The following is a 14,741-nucleotide window of genomic DNA, read 5'->3' as shown; positions in this document are numbered from 1 at the left end:
ACCCCTGGATGTTGAGTTCCCAGCCTTGGTCTTCCTGGAGCCATGTCTTCGTGATGCCAATCATATCATACCCGTTAACTGCTATCTGCACAGTTAATTTGTCGACGTTATTCCGAATACTCCTCGCATTGAGACACAGAGCCTTCAGGCTTGTCTTTTTAACACACTTTGACCCTTTAGAATTCTGCTGTAAAGTGGCCCTTTTTGTTTTTTGCCTTGGGTTTCTCGGCCCTCCACTTATTATTCTCCTTTCTATCTTTTGGTTCTGTCTCCATTTTATTCCCCTCTGTCTCCCTGCATCGGTTCCCATCCCCCTGCCATATTAGTTTAACTCCTCCCAAACAGCACTAGCAAACACTCCCCATAGGACAATGGTTCTGACCCTGCCCAGGTGCAGAACGTCCGGTTTGTACTGGTCCCACCTCCCCCAGAACCGGTTCCAATGTCCCAGGAATTTGAATCCCTCCCTTCTGCACCACTGCTCAAGCCATGTATTCATCTGAGCTATCCTGCGATTCCTACTCTGACTCGCACGTGGCACTGGTAGCAATCCTGAGATTACTACTTTTGAGGTCCGACTTTTTAATTTAACTCCTAGCTCCCTAAATTCGTTCCGTAGGACCTCATCCCATTTTTTACCTATATCGTTGGTACCTACATGCACCACAACAACTGGCTGTTCACCCTCCCTTTTCAGAATGTCCTGCACCCGCTCCGAGACATCCTTGACCCTTGCACCAGGGAGGCAACATACCATCCTGGAGTCTCGGTTGCGGCCGCAGAAACTCCTATCTATTCCCCTTACAATCGAATCTCCTATCACTATTGCTCTCCCACTCTTTTTCCTGCCCTCCTGTGCAGCAGAGCCAGCCACGGTGCCATGAACCTGGCTGCTGCTGCTCTCCCCTGATGAGTCATCCCCTCAACAGTACCCAAAGCGGTGTATCTGTTTTGCAGGGGGGGTGACCGCAGGGGATCCCTGCACTACCTTCCTTGCACTGCTCTTCCTGTTGGTCATCCATTCCCTATCTGGCTGTGGACCTTTTACCTGCGGTAAGACCAACTCACTAAATGTGCTATTCACATCATTCTCAGCGTCGTGCATGCTCCAGAGTGAATCCACCCGCAGCTCCAGTTCCGCAACGCAGTCCGTCAGGAGCAGGAGGCAGGCACACCGGAGGCGTCCCTGATTTCCCACATGGTACAGGAGGAACATAACACGTGTCCGAGCTGTCCTGCCATGACTTGACCCCTAGATTAACTTAATTTGGCAACAACAACGCTAAATATTACTTACTGAAATAGAAAAGAAAAAGAAAAACTGCTTGCCAATCACTTACCCCCTTGGCTGTGACGTCACCTTTCGATTTCTTTCTACTTTTTTGCCTCCCTGCTGCAGCTGCACAAGCACGCCTCTCCGACTCCCCGAGCTGCCGCCGCGTTGGGCCTTTTATAGGCCTGCCTCAGCGATCTCCCGACTCCCCGTTACAGCCATTGGAGTGTGGTCACTGTTGTAATGTGGGAAATGCGGCAGCCAATTTGCACACCGCAAGCTCCCACACAGCAATGTGATAATGACCAGATAATCCAATTTTGTTATGTTGATTGAGGGATAAATATTGGCCAGGATTATCTTCAAAATAGTGCCATGGAATCTTTGACGTCCACCTGAGAGGGCAGACGGGGCCTCGGTTTAACGTCTCATCCGAAAGACGGCCCCTCCGACAGTGTGGCGCTCCCTCAGCACTGCCCCTCCGACAGTGCGCCGCTCCCTCAGCACTGCCCCTCCGACAGTGCGCCGCTCCCTCAGCACTGCCCCTCCGACAGTGCGCCGCTCCCTCAGCACTGCCCCTCCGACAGTGCGCCGCTCCCTCAGCACTGCCCCTCCGACAGTGCGCCGCTCCCTCAGCACTGCCCCTCCGACAGTGCGCCGCTCCCTCAGCACTGCCCCTCCGACAGTGCGCCGCTCCCTCAGCACTGCCCCTCCGACAGTGCGCCGCTCCCTCAGCACTGCGCCTAGATTTTTGTGCTCAAGACACTGAAGTGGAACTCAACCTTCCTGCTCAGAGGTGATTGTACTAACCCACTGGGCCAAGGGGCAAAGATTGGACGGGGGGGCGGGGGAAATCAGTGAAAAGCACTGGTGTCATATGTTTCTTTGTCTCTTGCAGGTTTGATCTTCCAACTGAATAATCTCCAAGATTTATATTGAGGATTACAATTGTTAAATTTTGCATCAAATATGAGCAGTGATTTTTTTTGATTTATAGTTGATGTAGCAGGAGATTTGCATCAGATATTTATAATAATGTGTATTTCCCCTTTGTCACCCCAGAGAATTGAAGGGATGAGGTGGGACTTATAGTGGTCTGATTTACTGGCTTTTATTTTCATAAATTGTCGAGCTCTTTTTTTTTTTTACTGTTTTAGACATTGCAAGTTAAGTGTATTGTACTGTGAAGGACAAAAGGTCTTTCTGATTTTTCTTACTAGAATTAGTTCTTAGTTCTGCATTTTAATACCATAACCCTGTCAGTCTAAATGAAAATGACAGCAGGGCTTTCTGTTTTGTCCATGAAGGGAAGCATTTAAATTACAGGCAGTGATTTGTTTCGAGATGGATGGAACCACTTTGGACTTGTAAAAAAGACTTGCATTTATATAGCGTCTTTCTCGACCACCAGACGTCTCAAAGCACTTTACAGCCAATGAAGTACTTTTGGAGTGTGATCACTGTTGTAATGTGGGAAATGCGGCAGCTCAGTTTGCGCACAGCAAGCTCCCACACATCAATGTGATAATGAGCCAGATCATCTGTTTTAGTGATGATGATTGAGGGATAAATATTGGCCCCAGGACACCGGGGAGAACTCCCCCTGCTCTTCTAAATAGTGTCGTGGGATCTTTTATGTCCACCTGAAACGAGAGACGGTGCCTCGGTTTAACATCCGAAAGAATGGTACCTCCGACGGCGCGGCGCTCCCTCAGTACTGCCCCTCCGACGGCGCGGCGCTCCCTCAGTACCGCCCCTCCGGCGCGGCGCTCCCTCAGCACCGTGCTGGAGTGTCGGGCTGGATTTTGTGCTCAAGTTCCTGGAGTGGGGACTCGAACCCACAACCTTCTGACTCGGAGGCGGGAATGCTACCCACTGAACCACAGCTGACACGTGATTGCCGAAGGAGGAAGGGTGTGCAAAATTCATCAACCCCCCCAAGCACAACGACAATATTCATAAAATCAGAGCAATGTATGGCACAGAAATAGGCCATTCGGCCCATCCTGTCTGTGCCATTCGACACAGAGCCATCCCGGCCTAATTTCCAGCTCTCGGTCTGTAGCCCTGTAGGTTACGGCTCTCAAGTGCACGTCCAAGGACTTTATAAAGGCGGCGAAGGTTTCTGCCTGGACCTGCCTTTCAGGCAGTGAGTTCCGCCCCAGATCCCCACCACCCTCTGGGTGAAAAAATTTCTCCTCAACTCTCCTCTGATCCTTCGACCAATTACTTTAGATCTAAGCCCCCTGGTTATTAGCTGAGGATTTCAGCTGCTGCTGCTATACTAAGTAACGTTTATTTCCCACCACCATGGTGTACTGACGGCAGTATACTAAGTAACAGGAACAACACAGTACACAACTTGGAAATATTTTGCTATTTTCCCCCCCTGCTGCCAGGATTGCAGTAGTAGTCATGTAGAATAAACTCGCCAACAAAGGCAGTTTGTTTTGTGGGGATTAACTCCTTCGTGTAAAATGGTGTGTAAGAATGGGGGTTGGAGAGCACAAGGATGGGGATAGTTGATCGAGAGGTCTGTGGAAAAGAAGAAAGACAGACTTGCATTTATATAGCACCTTTCATGACCACCGGACGTCTCAAAGAACTTTACTGCCAATTAAGTACTTTTGGAGTACAATCCTCACCCCATCGAAGCACTGACCACACTCGATCAGCTCCTCTGTGCAGGCCACATTGTCCGCATGCCCGACACGAGACTCCCAAAGCAAGCGCCCTACTCGGAACTCCTACACGGCAAACGAGCCAAAGGTGGGCAGGGGAAACGTTACAGGGACACCCTCAAAGCCTCCCTGATAAAGTGCAACATCCCCACCGACACCTGGGAGTCCCTGGCCAAAGACCAGTCCGCCCTAAGTGGAGGAAGAGCATCCGGGAGAGCGCTGAGCACCTTGAGTCTCGTCGCCGAGAGCATGCAGAAACCAAGCACAGGCAGCGGAAGGAGCGTGCGGCAAACCAGTCCCACCCTCCCCTTCCCTCAACGACTATCTGTCCCACCTGTGACAGAGACTGTGGCTCTCGTATTGGACTGTTCAGCCACCAAAGAACCCACTTCAGGAGTGGAAGCAAGTCTTCCTCGATTCCGAGGGATGGTCTATGATGATGATGACTTTTGGAGTGTAGTCACTGTTGTATTGTCGGAAACGCGGCAGCCAATTTGCGTAGTGATGTGAAATAAACTCACCAACAAAACTAGTTCATGCTGTGGTGATTAACTCCTTTTTGTAGAATGGGGATTGAAGATGACAAGGATGAGGATAGTTGATCGATTGGTCTGTGGAACATGATGGATGAATCATCTGCGGAATACACTGCCCACATATGACCAAATTGGTCTGTTAAAGATGGTATGTTCATGGCTATCTTGTTTCTTCTGTTCTGAGGCCATTAACCATTATCTCCTGTTGATGGATGATCGCCATGATTCTTTCCACTGCGTGTAACTCAGGACTTGGGTTCCCCATGGCTCTGTCCGTCCTCCCACTCTGCTCCTTCATATTGTTGACCTCACCCACTCCTCATTCAGTCTGACCTCCTTTTATGATTCTGCTCAACTCCCTACAAATGGCTTCTCACGACTTGCAACCTTCCTCCCCAGCACTTTCAGTCGTGACTCAGTGGCTCGCACTCTCACCTGAGTCAGATGGTTGTGGGTTCGAGTCCCACGAGACTTGAGCACAAAAACCTAGGCTGACACTCCCAGTGTAGTGCTGAGGGAGTGCCGCACTGTCGGAGGGGCGGTGCTGAGGGAGCGCCGCACTGTCGGAGGGGCGGTACTGAGGGAGCGCCGCACTGTCGGAGGGGCGGTGCTGAGGGAGCGCCGCACTGTCGGAGGGGCCGTCTTTCCGATGCAACATTAAACCAAGGCCCCGTCTGCCCTCACGGGTGGATGTAAAAGATCCCACGGCCACTATTGGAAGAAGAGCAGGAGGAGTTCTCCCCGGTGTCCTGGGGCCAATATTTATCCCTCAATCAACATCACAAACAGATTATCTGGTCATTATCACACTGCTGTTTGTGGGAGCTTGCTGTGTGCAAATTGGCTGCCGCGTTTCCCACATTACAACGGTGACCACACTCCAAAAGTACTTCATTGGCTGTAAAGTGCTTTGGGACGTCCTGTGGTCGTAATAGGCGCTATATAAATGCAAGTCTTTATTTTTAAAGTACCTAACCTTTCACAGTACTAAATATCCAGTGAAAGAAATGGAAAGAACTTAAATTTATGTCGAGCCTTTCATGGCCTCTGGACGCACCAAAATGCTTTACAGCCAATGGGGAACAGCCCCAGAGTGACTCCATTTACTTGAGCAGGTGTTGATGCCCTTGACCAGCCTGGGGATGAGGAGATGATCATTACTGGTGCGGCAAACATTTGGACCCAGCTTTTATTTCCTGGTGTCGGGAGGCTTCAGGATGTGAATACTTTTGAAAAGCGGGATGCGTGGGGTTGGAGTAATTTGAACCGACACTGTTCCGTGCAGACTCCCTAATGCCTTCCAGTGCTTCCCACCCAAAGAGCTCAAAAACCGAGAGACCATCTCCCAGCAGGGTAATTGGGGAGACCGATCAAGATTGTATTGGCATTGCTTAAAACAGCGAAAGCCATTATCAGTGCATATAACTCGAGACTGCGGTGGAAGTCTGGGTTTCCTGCCATCTCTGCAGTAAGTTTTCAACAGAATTTAACTCTTGAAAGGCCTCTTCCACTGTCCCCATGTCCTTTCTGTTCTTGAGCATCCAGAGAAATGGTATATCTTAATGAATATCACGGGGACGGAGTTGCGACGGAGGACGAAATCTGTCTGTCGCTCTCGGTTAAACAAACAATTTAATTTTTTTTTAATTCTCACAGTCGTAGTTTAAAGCTTCTGAAAGCGTCACTGTTGAGCTCGAGGTGGGTTTAAATTTTTGATGCAATCTTTGATGCATCACCTTGGGCGGCCACTTGAAGGAAGGGAAGCCTCTTGCTTGGATGTGCTGAATTTACCTTAAAAACATAGAAACATAGAAAATAGGTGCAGGAGTAGGCCATTCGGCCCTTCGAGCCTGCACCGCCATTCAATGAGTTCATGGCTGAACATGCAACTTCAGTACCCCATTCCTGCTTTCTCACCATACCCCTTGATTCCCCTAGTAGTAAGGACTTCATCTAACTCCTTTTTGAATATATTTAGTGAATTGGCCTCAACAACTTTCTGTGGTAGAGAATTCCACAGGTTCACCACTCTGGGTGAAGAAATTCCTCCTCATCTCGGTCCTAAATGGCTTCCCCCTTATCCTTAGACTGTGACCCCTGGTTCTGGACTTCCCCAACATTGGGAACATTCTTCCTGCATCTAACCTGTCTAACCCCGTCAGAATTTTAAACGTTTCTATGAGGTCCCCTCTCATTCTTCTGAACTCCAGTGAATACAAGCCCAGTTGATCCAGTCTTTCTTGATAGGTCAGTCCCGCCATCCCGGGAATCAGTCTGGTGAACCTTCGCTGCACTCCCTCAATAGCAAGAATGTCCTTCCTCAGGTTAGGAGACCAAAACTGTACACAATACTCCAGGTGTGGCCTCACCAAGGCCCTGTACAATTGTAGCAACACCTCCCTGCCCCTGTACTCAAATCCCCTCGCTACGAAGGCCAACATGCCATTTGCTTTCTTAACCGTCTGCTGTACCTGCATGCCAACCTTCAATGACTGATGTACCATGACACCCAGGTCTCTTTGCACCTCCCCTTTTCCTAATCTGTCACCATTCAGATAATAGTCTGTCTCTCTGTTTTTACCACCAAAGTGGATAACCTCACATTTATCCACATTATACTTCATCTGCCATGCATTTGCCCACTCACCTAACCTATCCAAGTCGCTCTGCAGCCTCATAGCATCCTCCTCGCAGCTCACATTGCCACCCAACTTAGTGTCATCCGCAAATTTGGAGATACTACATTTAATCCCCTCGTCTAAATCATTAATGTACAGTGTAAACAGCTGGGGCCCCAGCACAGAACCTTGCGGTACCCCACTAGTCACTGCCTGCCATTCTGAAAAGTCCCCATTTACTCCTACTCTTTGCTTCCTGTCTGACAACCATGTCAGCACACTACCCCCAATCCCATGTGCTTTAACTTTGCACATTAATCTCTTGTGTGGGACCTTGTCGAAAGCCTTCTGAAAGTCCAAATATACCACATCAACTGGTTCTCCCTTGTCCACTCTACTGGAAACATCCTCAAAAAATTCCAGAAGATTTGTCAAGCATGATTTCCCTTTCACAAATCCATGCTACCTTGTGGTGCTTAATCCGGACCACCAACTTCATAAGCTTTATTGGCTTGAGAATTCAGACAGTTATAAGTGGCCTGGTTTTTCCCCGATTCGATGAAATACTGCCAGCTGTTGCATTGTTCCCAATGAACCGGCAGTGAAAGTCGTCCTTTACTGATGCAAAACCGATGGTCGCTCCAAAGCGAAATGCCACGTGTGAATGAATGAAGGTACAGCAAGTGATCAGGAAGGCCCATGGAATCTTGGCCTTTATTGCGAAGGGGATGGAGTATAAAAGCAGGGAAGTCTTGCTACAGTTATACAGGGTATTGGTGAGGTTACACCTGGAGTACTGCGTGCAGTTTTGGTTTCCATATTTACGAAAGGATATACTTGCTTTGGAGGCAGTTCAGAGAAGGTTCACTCGGTTGATTCCGGGGATAAGGGGGTTGACTTATGAGGAAAGGTTGAGTAGTTGGGCCTCTACTCATTGGAATTCAGAAGAATGAGAGGTGATCTTATCGAAACGTATAAGATTATGAGGGGGCTCGACAAGGTGGATGCAGAGAGGATGTTTCCACTGATGGGGGAGACTAGAACTAGAGGGCATGATCTTAGAATAAGGGGCCGCCCATTTAAAACTGATATGGAATTTCTCAGAGGGTTGTAAATCTGTGGAATTCGCTGCCTCAGAGAGCTGTGGAAGCTGGGACATTGAATATATTTAAGACAGAAAAATAGACACTGTCTTAAACGATAAGGGGTTATGGGGAGCAGGCAGGGAAGTGGAGCTGAGTCCATGATCAGATCAGCCATGATCTTATTGAATGGCAGAGCAGGCTCGAGGGGCCGAATAGCCTACTCCTGCTCCTGTTTCTTATGTTATGTAAGGGTGTGCTGTGAGCACCCCGATGGCTCAGTTGGTAACGCAGTGCGTCCGTGAGCCATATCGACCAGAGAATCCCAGATCTGATTTCCACGTCTGCTCTGATTTAGTTTCCCCCTCGGCACCGTCAACTAGAGGAACAATAAGCTTAAGAGCTCTCCAGTTTTCGAAGTCGTGATCGCTATTGCAGTGTGCGAGTGTGAGTGGCGCCTTGTGTCTCGTGTACAAATACAGCAGACACCACAAATCGCCAGAGAGATACCACCGACGATGTCTCCGTAAGATCCTGCAAATCCCCTGGGAGGACGGATGCACCAACGTTAGCGTCCTCAACCAGGCCAACATCCCCAGCATCGAAGCACTGACCACACTCGACCAGCTCCGCTGGGCGGGCCATATTGTTCGCATGCCCGACACGAGACTCCCAAAGCAAGCGCCCTACTCGGAACTCCTACACGGCAAGCGAGCCCAAAGTAGGCAGAGGAAACGTTACAAGGGACACCCTCAAAGCCTCCCTGATAAAGTGCAACATCCCCACTGATACTTGGGAGTCCCTGGCCAAAGACCGCTCTAAGTGGAGGAAGTAATCCGGGAGGGCGCTGAACACCTCGAGTCTCGTTGCTGAGAGCATGCAGAAACCAAGCGCAGGCAGCGGAAGGAGTGTGCGGCAAACCAGTCCCACCCTCCCTTTCCCTCAACCACTGTCTGTCCCACCTGTTACAGGGACTGTGGTTCTTGTATTGGACTGTTCAGCCACCTAAGGACTCATTTTTAGAGTGGAAGCAAGTCTTCCTCGATTTCAAGCGACTGCCGATGATGTGTACAAATGTGTGCATTGATCAGTTTCCTTGTTTCTCACCCTCGACTTTCCGCACAATTCCTCGTAAAATGATGGTTGTGATCCAATCTCCAGCCATTTGGGAAAGGAATTGGAGGGTGATTGACCCCGCTGGAAGCCTCTGTTATTAAGGGAGTTGGTGCTTTCAGAAGTGGAGACTGATTCGAGGTGATAACCTAATTTTTAAAAAAGTAGCACACGCTTTGTTGCTAAAGTGCTCGAGCAGGAAGGCCTCTTATAGCAAAAAAAGTCAATGCTGAGCAGTATCATCAGAGAATCATTAAAAAGTTACAGCGTGGAAGGAGGCCATTTTAGCCCATCGTGTCCGTGCCAGCCGACAAAGCCACCCAGCCTAATCCCACTTTCCAGCTCTCGATCCGTAGCCCTGCAGGTTACGGCACTTCAAGTGCACATCCAAGTACTTTTTAAATGTGGTGAGGGTTTCTGCCTCTACCACCCTTTCAGGCAGTGAGTTCCAGATCCCCATAAATTCCTCTTGAATCCCCTCTAAAGCTCCCCCCAATTACTTTAAATCTCTTCCCCCTGGTTGTTGGCCCCTCTGCTCAGGGAAATGGGTCCGTCCTATTCACTCTATTCAGACCGATCATAATTTTATATACATCAATAAAATCTCCCCTCAGCCTCCTGTTCCAAAGAAAACATTCCCAACCTATCCAATCTTTCCTCATCGCTAAAATTCTCCAGTCCTGGTAGCATCCTCATAAATCTCCTCTGTACCCTCTCTAGTGCAATCACATCTGTCCCGTAATGTGGTGACCAGAACTGCACGCAGTACTCCAGCTGTGGCCTAACTGGTGTTTTATACAGTTCAAGCATAACCTCCAAGTAGGGGAAATGGGGGAGGAGGGGGTTGAGGGATGGACTATACAGTTGAAGAGAAGAGAAGAGTTCTTGTCTTTCTTGGGTCCAAAGAGGATGACCCTGTATTTGCCCACATTGATTTCCATTTGCCATAGTTTTGCCCACTCATTCTTTGCTAATCTTTGTGTGGAGCCTCATTGCATGCCTTCTGGAAGTCCATAAGATAACACCCACAGACACTCCCATATTCACGGTGGCTCTCCCCGATCAGCTCCGGGGTTGTCCAAGTGCTCAGTCACTCTCTCCCAAATGGCAGGTTCGAGTTGCTTCCCCACAAACTATCATCATCATAGGCAGTCCTCTCTAAAAGCTTCCACTCACTTTTAGAGTTCTCAGTTGACTAAAAGTCCAATACGGGAATTACAATCTCTATCACAGGCGGGACAGAGAGTGGTTGAAGGAAAGGGTGGGTGGGGAGTCTGGTTTACCGCACGCTCCTTCCGCTGCCTGCGCTTGGTTTCTGCACGCTCTCGGCGATGAGACTCGAGGTGCTCAGCGCCCTCCCGGATGCACTTCCTCCACTGAGGGCGGACTGGTCTTTGGCCAGGGACTCCCAGGTGTCGGTGGGGATGTTGCATTCATTAATGAGGCTTGAAACGTTTCCTCTGTCCACCTGGGGCTCGCCTACCGTGTTGGAGTTCCGAGTAGAGTGCTCGCTTTGACCACCAGACTGTTGGCAGCGAGCGATGGTAGAGATGTTCTGCCCAGCACCAACGGTGCAAAGGTTCCGAAATAAGTGACGTGCAATTCTTGCGTTTCAAAGCAAGTTAATGATTAATTGGCAGGGTACTGAACAAAGTTTAACTGGCTCTATTTTCACACTCTACCTGCCAGTTGAAGCTGCAATTTCGATATGAGTACACGTCAAGAACTTTGTGTAAGCTCACTGTACAGATCTAAAGATCCTGCCTAGAGTTCCCTGTACTGCTTCGAGAGGTCCGCGTTCGATCGATGTCCAGTGATCCCTGGCGGAAACTACGGCGGTTAGGATAGGGCAGGATTTGAGGGAGGGAGGGAGGGGGTCAGTAGGAGTGTGTGTACGTGCGTGCGTGGCCCAGGCAGCAGAGCCTGGTTTCCAATCGTCTCGGATGCCCTCGGCATTGGACCAAGACCGTGCTCTGTCGAGCCCGTGTGGCGGCTGGTGTGCAACGGCCACCCCACATTAAAAGAATTCACGCACGGGCATCTTCCACCCTTTTAAAATGAAGTTCGGGACCTGGCCTGCATTGGTCTAATCAATCACCTTGGAACTCATTTTAGTGTGGAAGCACGTCATCCTCGACCTCCGCGGAACTGCCGAAGAACAAGATGATAGTCTGAATGGTGTCATAGTCTACATCATTCAGTCAATGCTCCCTTCAATCAAACATTCTCAGGAAGTACTTGTATTCTGAGAGGAATGGCAGCATTGTCTTTATCAAAGAATAACTTACCTTTTGAAATATTGGAAGACTTGAAAGTGTTCCAGGGAGGTATATTAGCAACTGTAATGGAAGTAGCTAGAAATGTTTGCAATTCTGTGCTTTGTTTTTTTTTTTTCAATTCATTCCTGGGATGTGGGCATCGCCGGCAAGGCCGGCATTTATTGCCCATCCCTAATTGCCTCTAGAAGTGGTGGTGGTGAGCCGCCGCCTTGAACCGCTGCAGTCCGTGTGGTGAAGGTGCTCCCACAGTGCTGTTAGGGAGAGAGTTCCAGGAAGTGACTCGGTGATGATGAAGGAACAGCCGATATATTTCCAAGTCGGGATGGTGTGTGTGATTCGGAGGGGAACGTTGAGGTGGTGGTGTTCCCATGCTCCTGCTGCCCTTGTCCTTCTAGGCTGTGGAGGTCGCGGGTTTGGGAGGTGCTGCCGAAGAAGCCTTGGCGAGTTGCTGCAGTGCATCTTGTAGACCGTACACACTGCAGCCACGGTGCGCTGATGGTGGAGGGAGTGAGTGTTTGAAGGTGGTGGGTGGGGTGCCGATCAACCGGGGCTGCTTTATCCCGGATGGTGTCGATTGGACATGTCTGTATTCCTTGTTGCGTTAACCACGCTATTAACTGCCTTGTTCTGTTTCAGGAGCAGCCGCGAGCCTGAATATAAATGGAGGAGCATGCCGAGAGAAACGCAGTGGACAAGCAGGCCCCCGTAGACTACGGGGTCCAGATCCGATTCATAAATGACATCCAGGGCACCCACAAGTCGAAGAAGCCCAAGAAGAACACGTCCAAGTCAGGGTCATACGGAGTTGTGGTGCGGGTACAGGGAATCTCCGGCCAGCCATTTGTGGTATTGAACAACAGCGACGGGGCGCCCGCAGTCCCCGGCGCCCCAGCCAGGACACAATACGCTCAGGGCAGCGTCCCCGAGGAGGAGGAGGGCGGAGGCGGGCGGCCGCCCAGAGCGCCTGTCGCCAGACCCGCTGAGTTCCACGTACCCGAGAACCCTTACGGCGACGGCTCCCCCTCCCCCCAGCACGCCCACAGCGACTCCCAGTACAGCACCTCCGACGAGGAGGCGGGCTCCAGGCATTACGTGAAGATCTCCGACCCGAAAGGGCGGGTGCGGACCGTAGAGAGCGGGGGCCCCTACGGGAGCGACGAGGGCCGCTCCTCGCTGCCTCGCCGGAGGCCCGAGTACCACGAGGAGCAGCTGAGGAAGTCCCGCTCTCAGGGGTCGCTGCTCGGCTTCGAACAGGCGCCTTTTCCCAGAGGACCGGGCCAGAGCTATTTGCCCGAGGACCAGCGAGCCCCAAGCCCCGCAACTTCCACCAGCAGCGAACGATCAGTCAGCAGCGCCAAGGGGAAAAGCCACTCTGGGTACAAGCACCCGGACAAACCTCGGTCCAACGCCCTTCTGTCTAATTCCACAAGCACGTCCAAACCACTTGCCAAAGCGTCCTCCATCACTGACATTTCGCTGCAGTCCAACGATGCGGCCGCCGCTATCGACACTAAGCCCCTCTGCTCCGTGGACACCCTCATCAGCAGATTTGACGGCCAGGGCGGGCAACAGAGAGGCCGCACAGCGCAGCGCAACCGGATTTCGGCCGACGACCGGAGGCGGTCGCAGAGCCTCAACAACAGGGTGCCGTATCGGGCCGACGACGGGCAGGAACGGAAGAGGCAACTCGTGCCCGACGAGATGCTCGAGGCGGCCGGCGACCAGAAACCCTTCCGCTCCAGCGACACGTTGGACGTCGGGATGGACGTCCGGTCCGGTCGTGTTCCCGAAGCCAAGCCGTCAGTGATGGCGGCGAGGGAGTCTTTCGCTCCGGCCCACTTTGCGCCTCCGTCACGCGCTGCCGACAACGGATACGCCGCGGAGTTTCAGAGCAAACCGGCCAAGGAACTGGGCCGCTTTCCCACTTTGAATGCCGTCAACCTCCCCAGGAAGTGGGGCCAGGGCCAAACGGAACTGGAGCCCGTAGTGGAGCGGAGTCAGAAGGCTGCAGTCTTCACCGAACGGGCCATCCAGGTAAGATAGAACATAAAAACATAAGAAATAGGAGCAGGAGTCGGCCATATGGCCCCTCGAGCCTGCTCTGCCATTTAGTAAAAAGGGAGGTGCAACGAGACCTGGGTGTCACGGTACATCAGTCATTGAAAGTTGGCATGCAGGTACAGCAGGCGGTTAAGAAAGCAAATGGCATGTTGGCCTTCATAGCGAGAGGATTTGAGTGTAGGAACAGGGAGGTCTTGCTGCAGTTGTACAGGGCCTTGGTGAGACCACACCTGGAATATTGTGTTCAGTTTTGGTCTCCTAATCTGAGGAAGGACATTCTTGCTATTGAGGGAGTGCAGCGAAGGTTCACCAGATGGCAAGACTGACATATGAGGAGAGACTGGATTGACTAGGCTTGTATTCACTGGAATTTAGAAGGATGAGAGGGGATCTCATAGAAATATATAAAATTCTGACGGGATTGGACAGGTTAGATGCAGGAAGAATGTTCCCGATGTTGGGGAAGTCCAGAACCAGGGGACACAGTCCAAGGATAAGGGGTAAGCCATTTAGGACTGAGATGAGGAGAAACTTCTTCACTGAAGAGAATTGTGAACCTGTGGAATTCTCTACCACAGAAAGTTGTTGAGGCCAGTTCGTTAGATATATTCAAAAGGGAGTTAGATATGGCCCTTACGGCTAAAGGGATCAAGGGGTATGGAGAGAAAGCAGGAATGGGGTACTAAAGTTGCATGATCAGCCATGATCTTATTGAATGGTGGTGCAGGCTCGAAGGGCCGAATGGCCTGCTCCTGCACCTATTTTCTATGTTTCTATATTAATACGATCGTGGCTGATCCGATCATGGACTCTGGTCCACTTCACTGTCCAAGCATACATTACTGGTAGCCAGATTGAGGTTTGGGAATAGAGTGAGATCGTGTTACCGGGGGGGGAAATTGAACCCCATTTACAAGAGGTATAAATAGTTTACTTCTAAATCTAAGTGCTTTGAACCATATGCTACCAGACTCTGCACCCAGGGACAGACACAATTGCTACTGATTTCAATAAATTCTGTGATTTAAAGAAAGCGTACTCACTATTGTAACGTAGCAAAAGCAGCAGCCAATTTGCGCACAGCAAGCTCCCTTAAAC

General features: G+C 50.6%; 1 protein-coding gene across 3 annotated transcripts in view; it reads left to right on the top strand.

Moving 5' to 3' along the window:
• Positions 1-14,741, top strand: part of cgnb (cingulin b) — a 137,729-nt gene that overhangs the window by 38,229 nt on the left and 84,759 nt on the right. For 2 of the 3 annotated variants that reach the window (XM_070868619.1, XM_070868621.1), the window contains exon 2: positions 12,219-13,616. In XM_070868619.1, coding sequence (XP_070724720.1) covers positions 12,243-13,616 — 1,374 coding nt within the window. In that variant the 5' untranslated portion in view covers positions 12,219-12,242. Of the gene's footprint in view, positions 1-4,519; positions 4,639-12,218; positions 13,617-14,741 lie in introns of all 3 variants that reach the window. The other variant, XM_070868620.1, reaches the window with a different exon arrangement.

This window comes from Pristiophorus japonicus, chromosome 30 (assembly GCF_044704955.1).
Source record: "Pristiophorus japonicus isolate sPriJap1 chromosome 30, sPriJap1.hap1, whole genome shotgun sequence".
NCBI lineage: Eukaryota > Metazoa > Chordata > Chondrichthyes > Pristiophoridae > Pristiophorus > Pristiophorus japonicus.
Note: the sequence above shows the minus strand (reverse complement) of the source record. Positions and strands in the feature narration are given on the sequence as shown.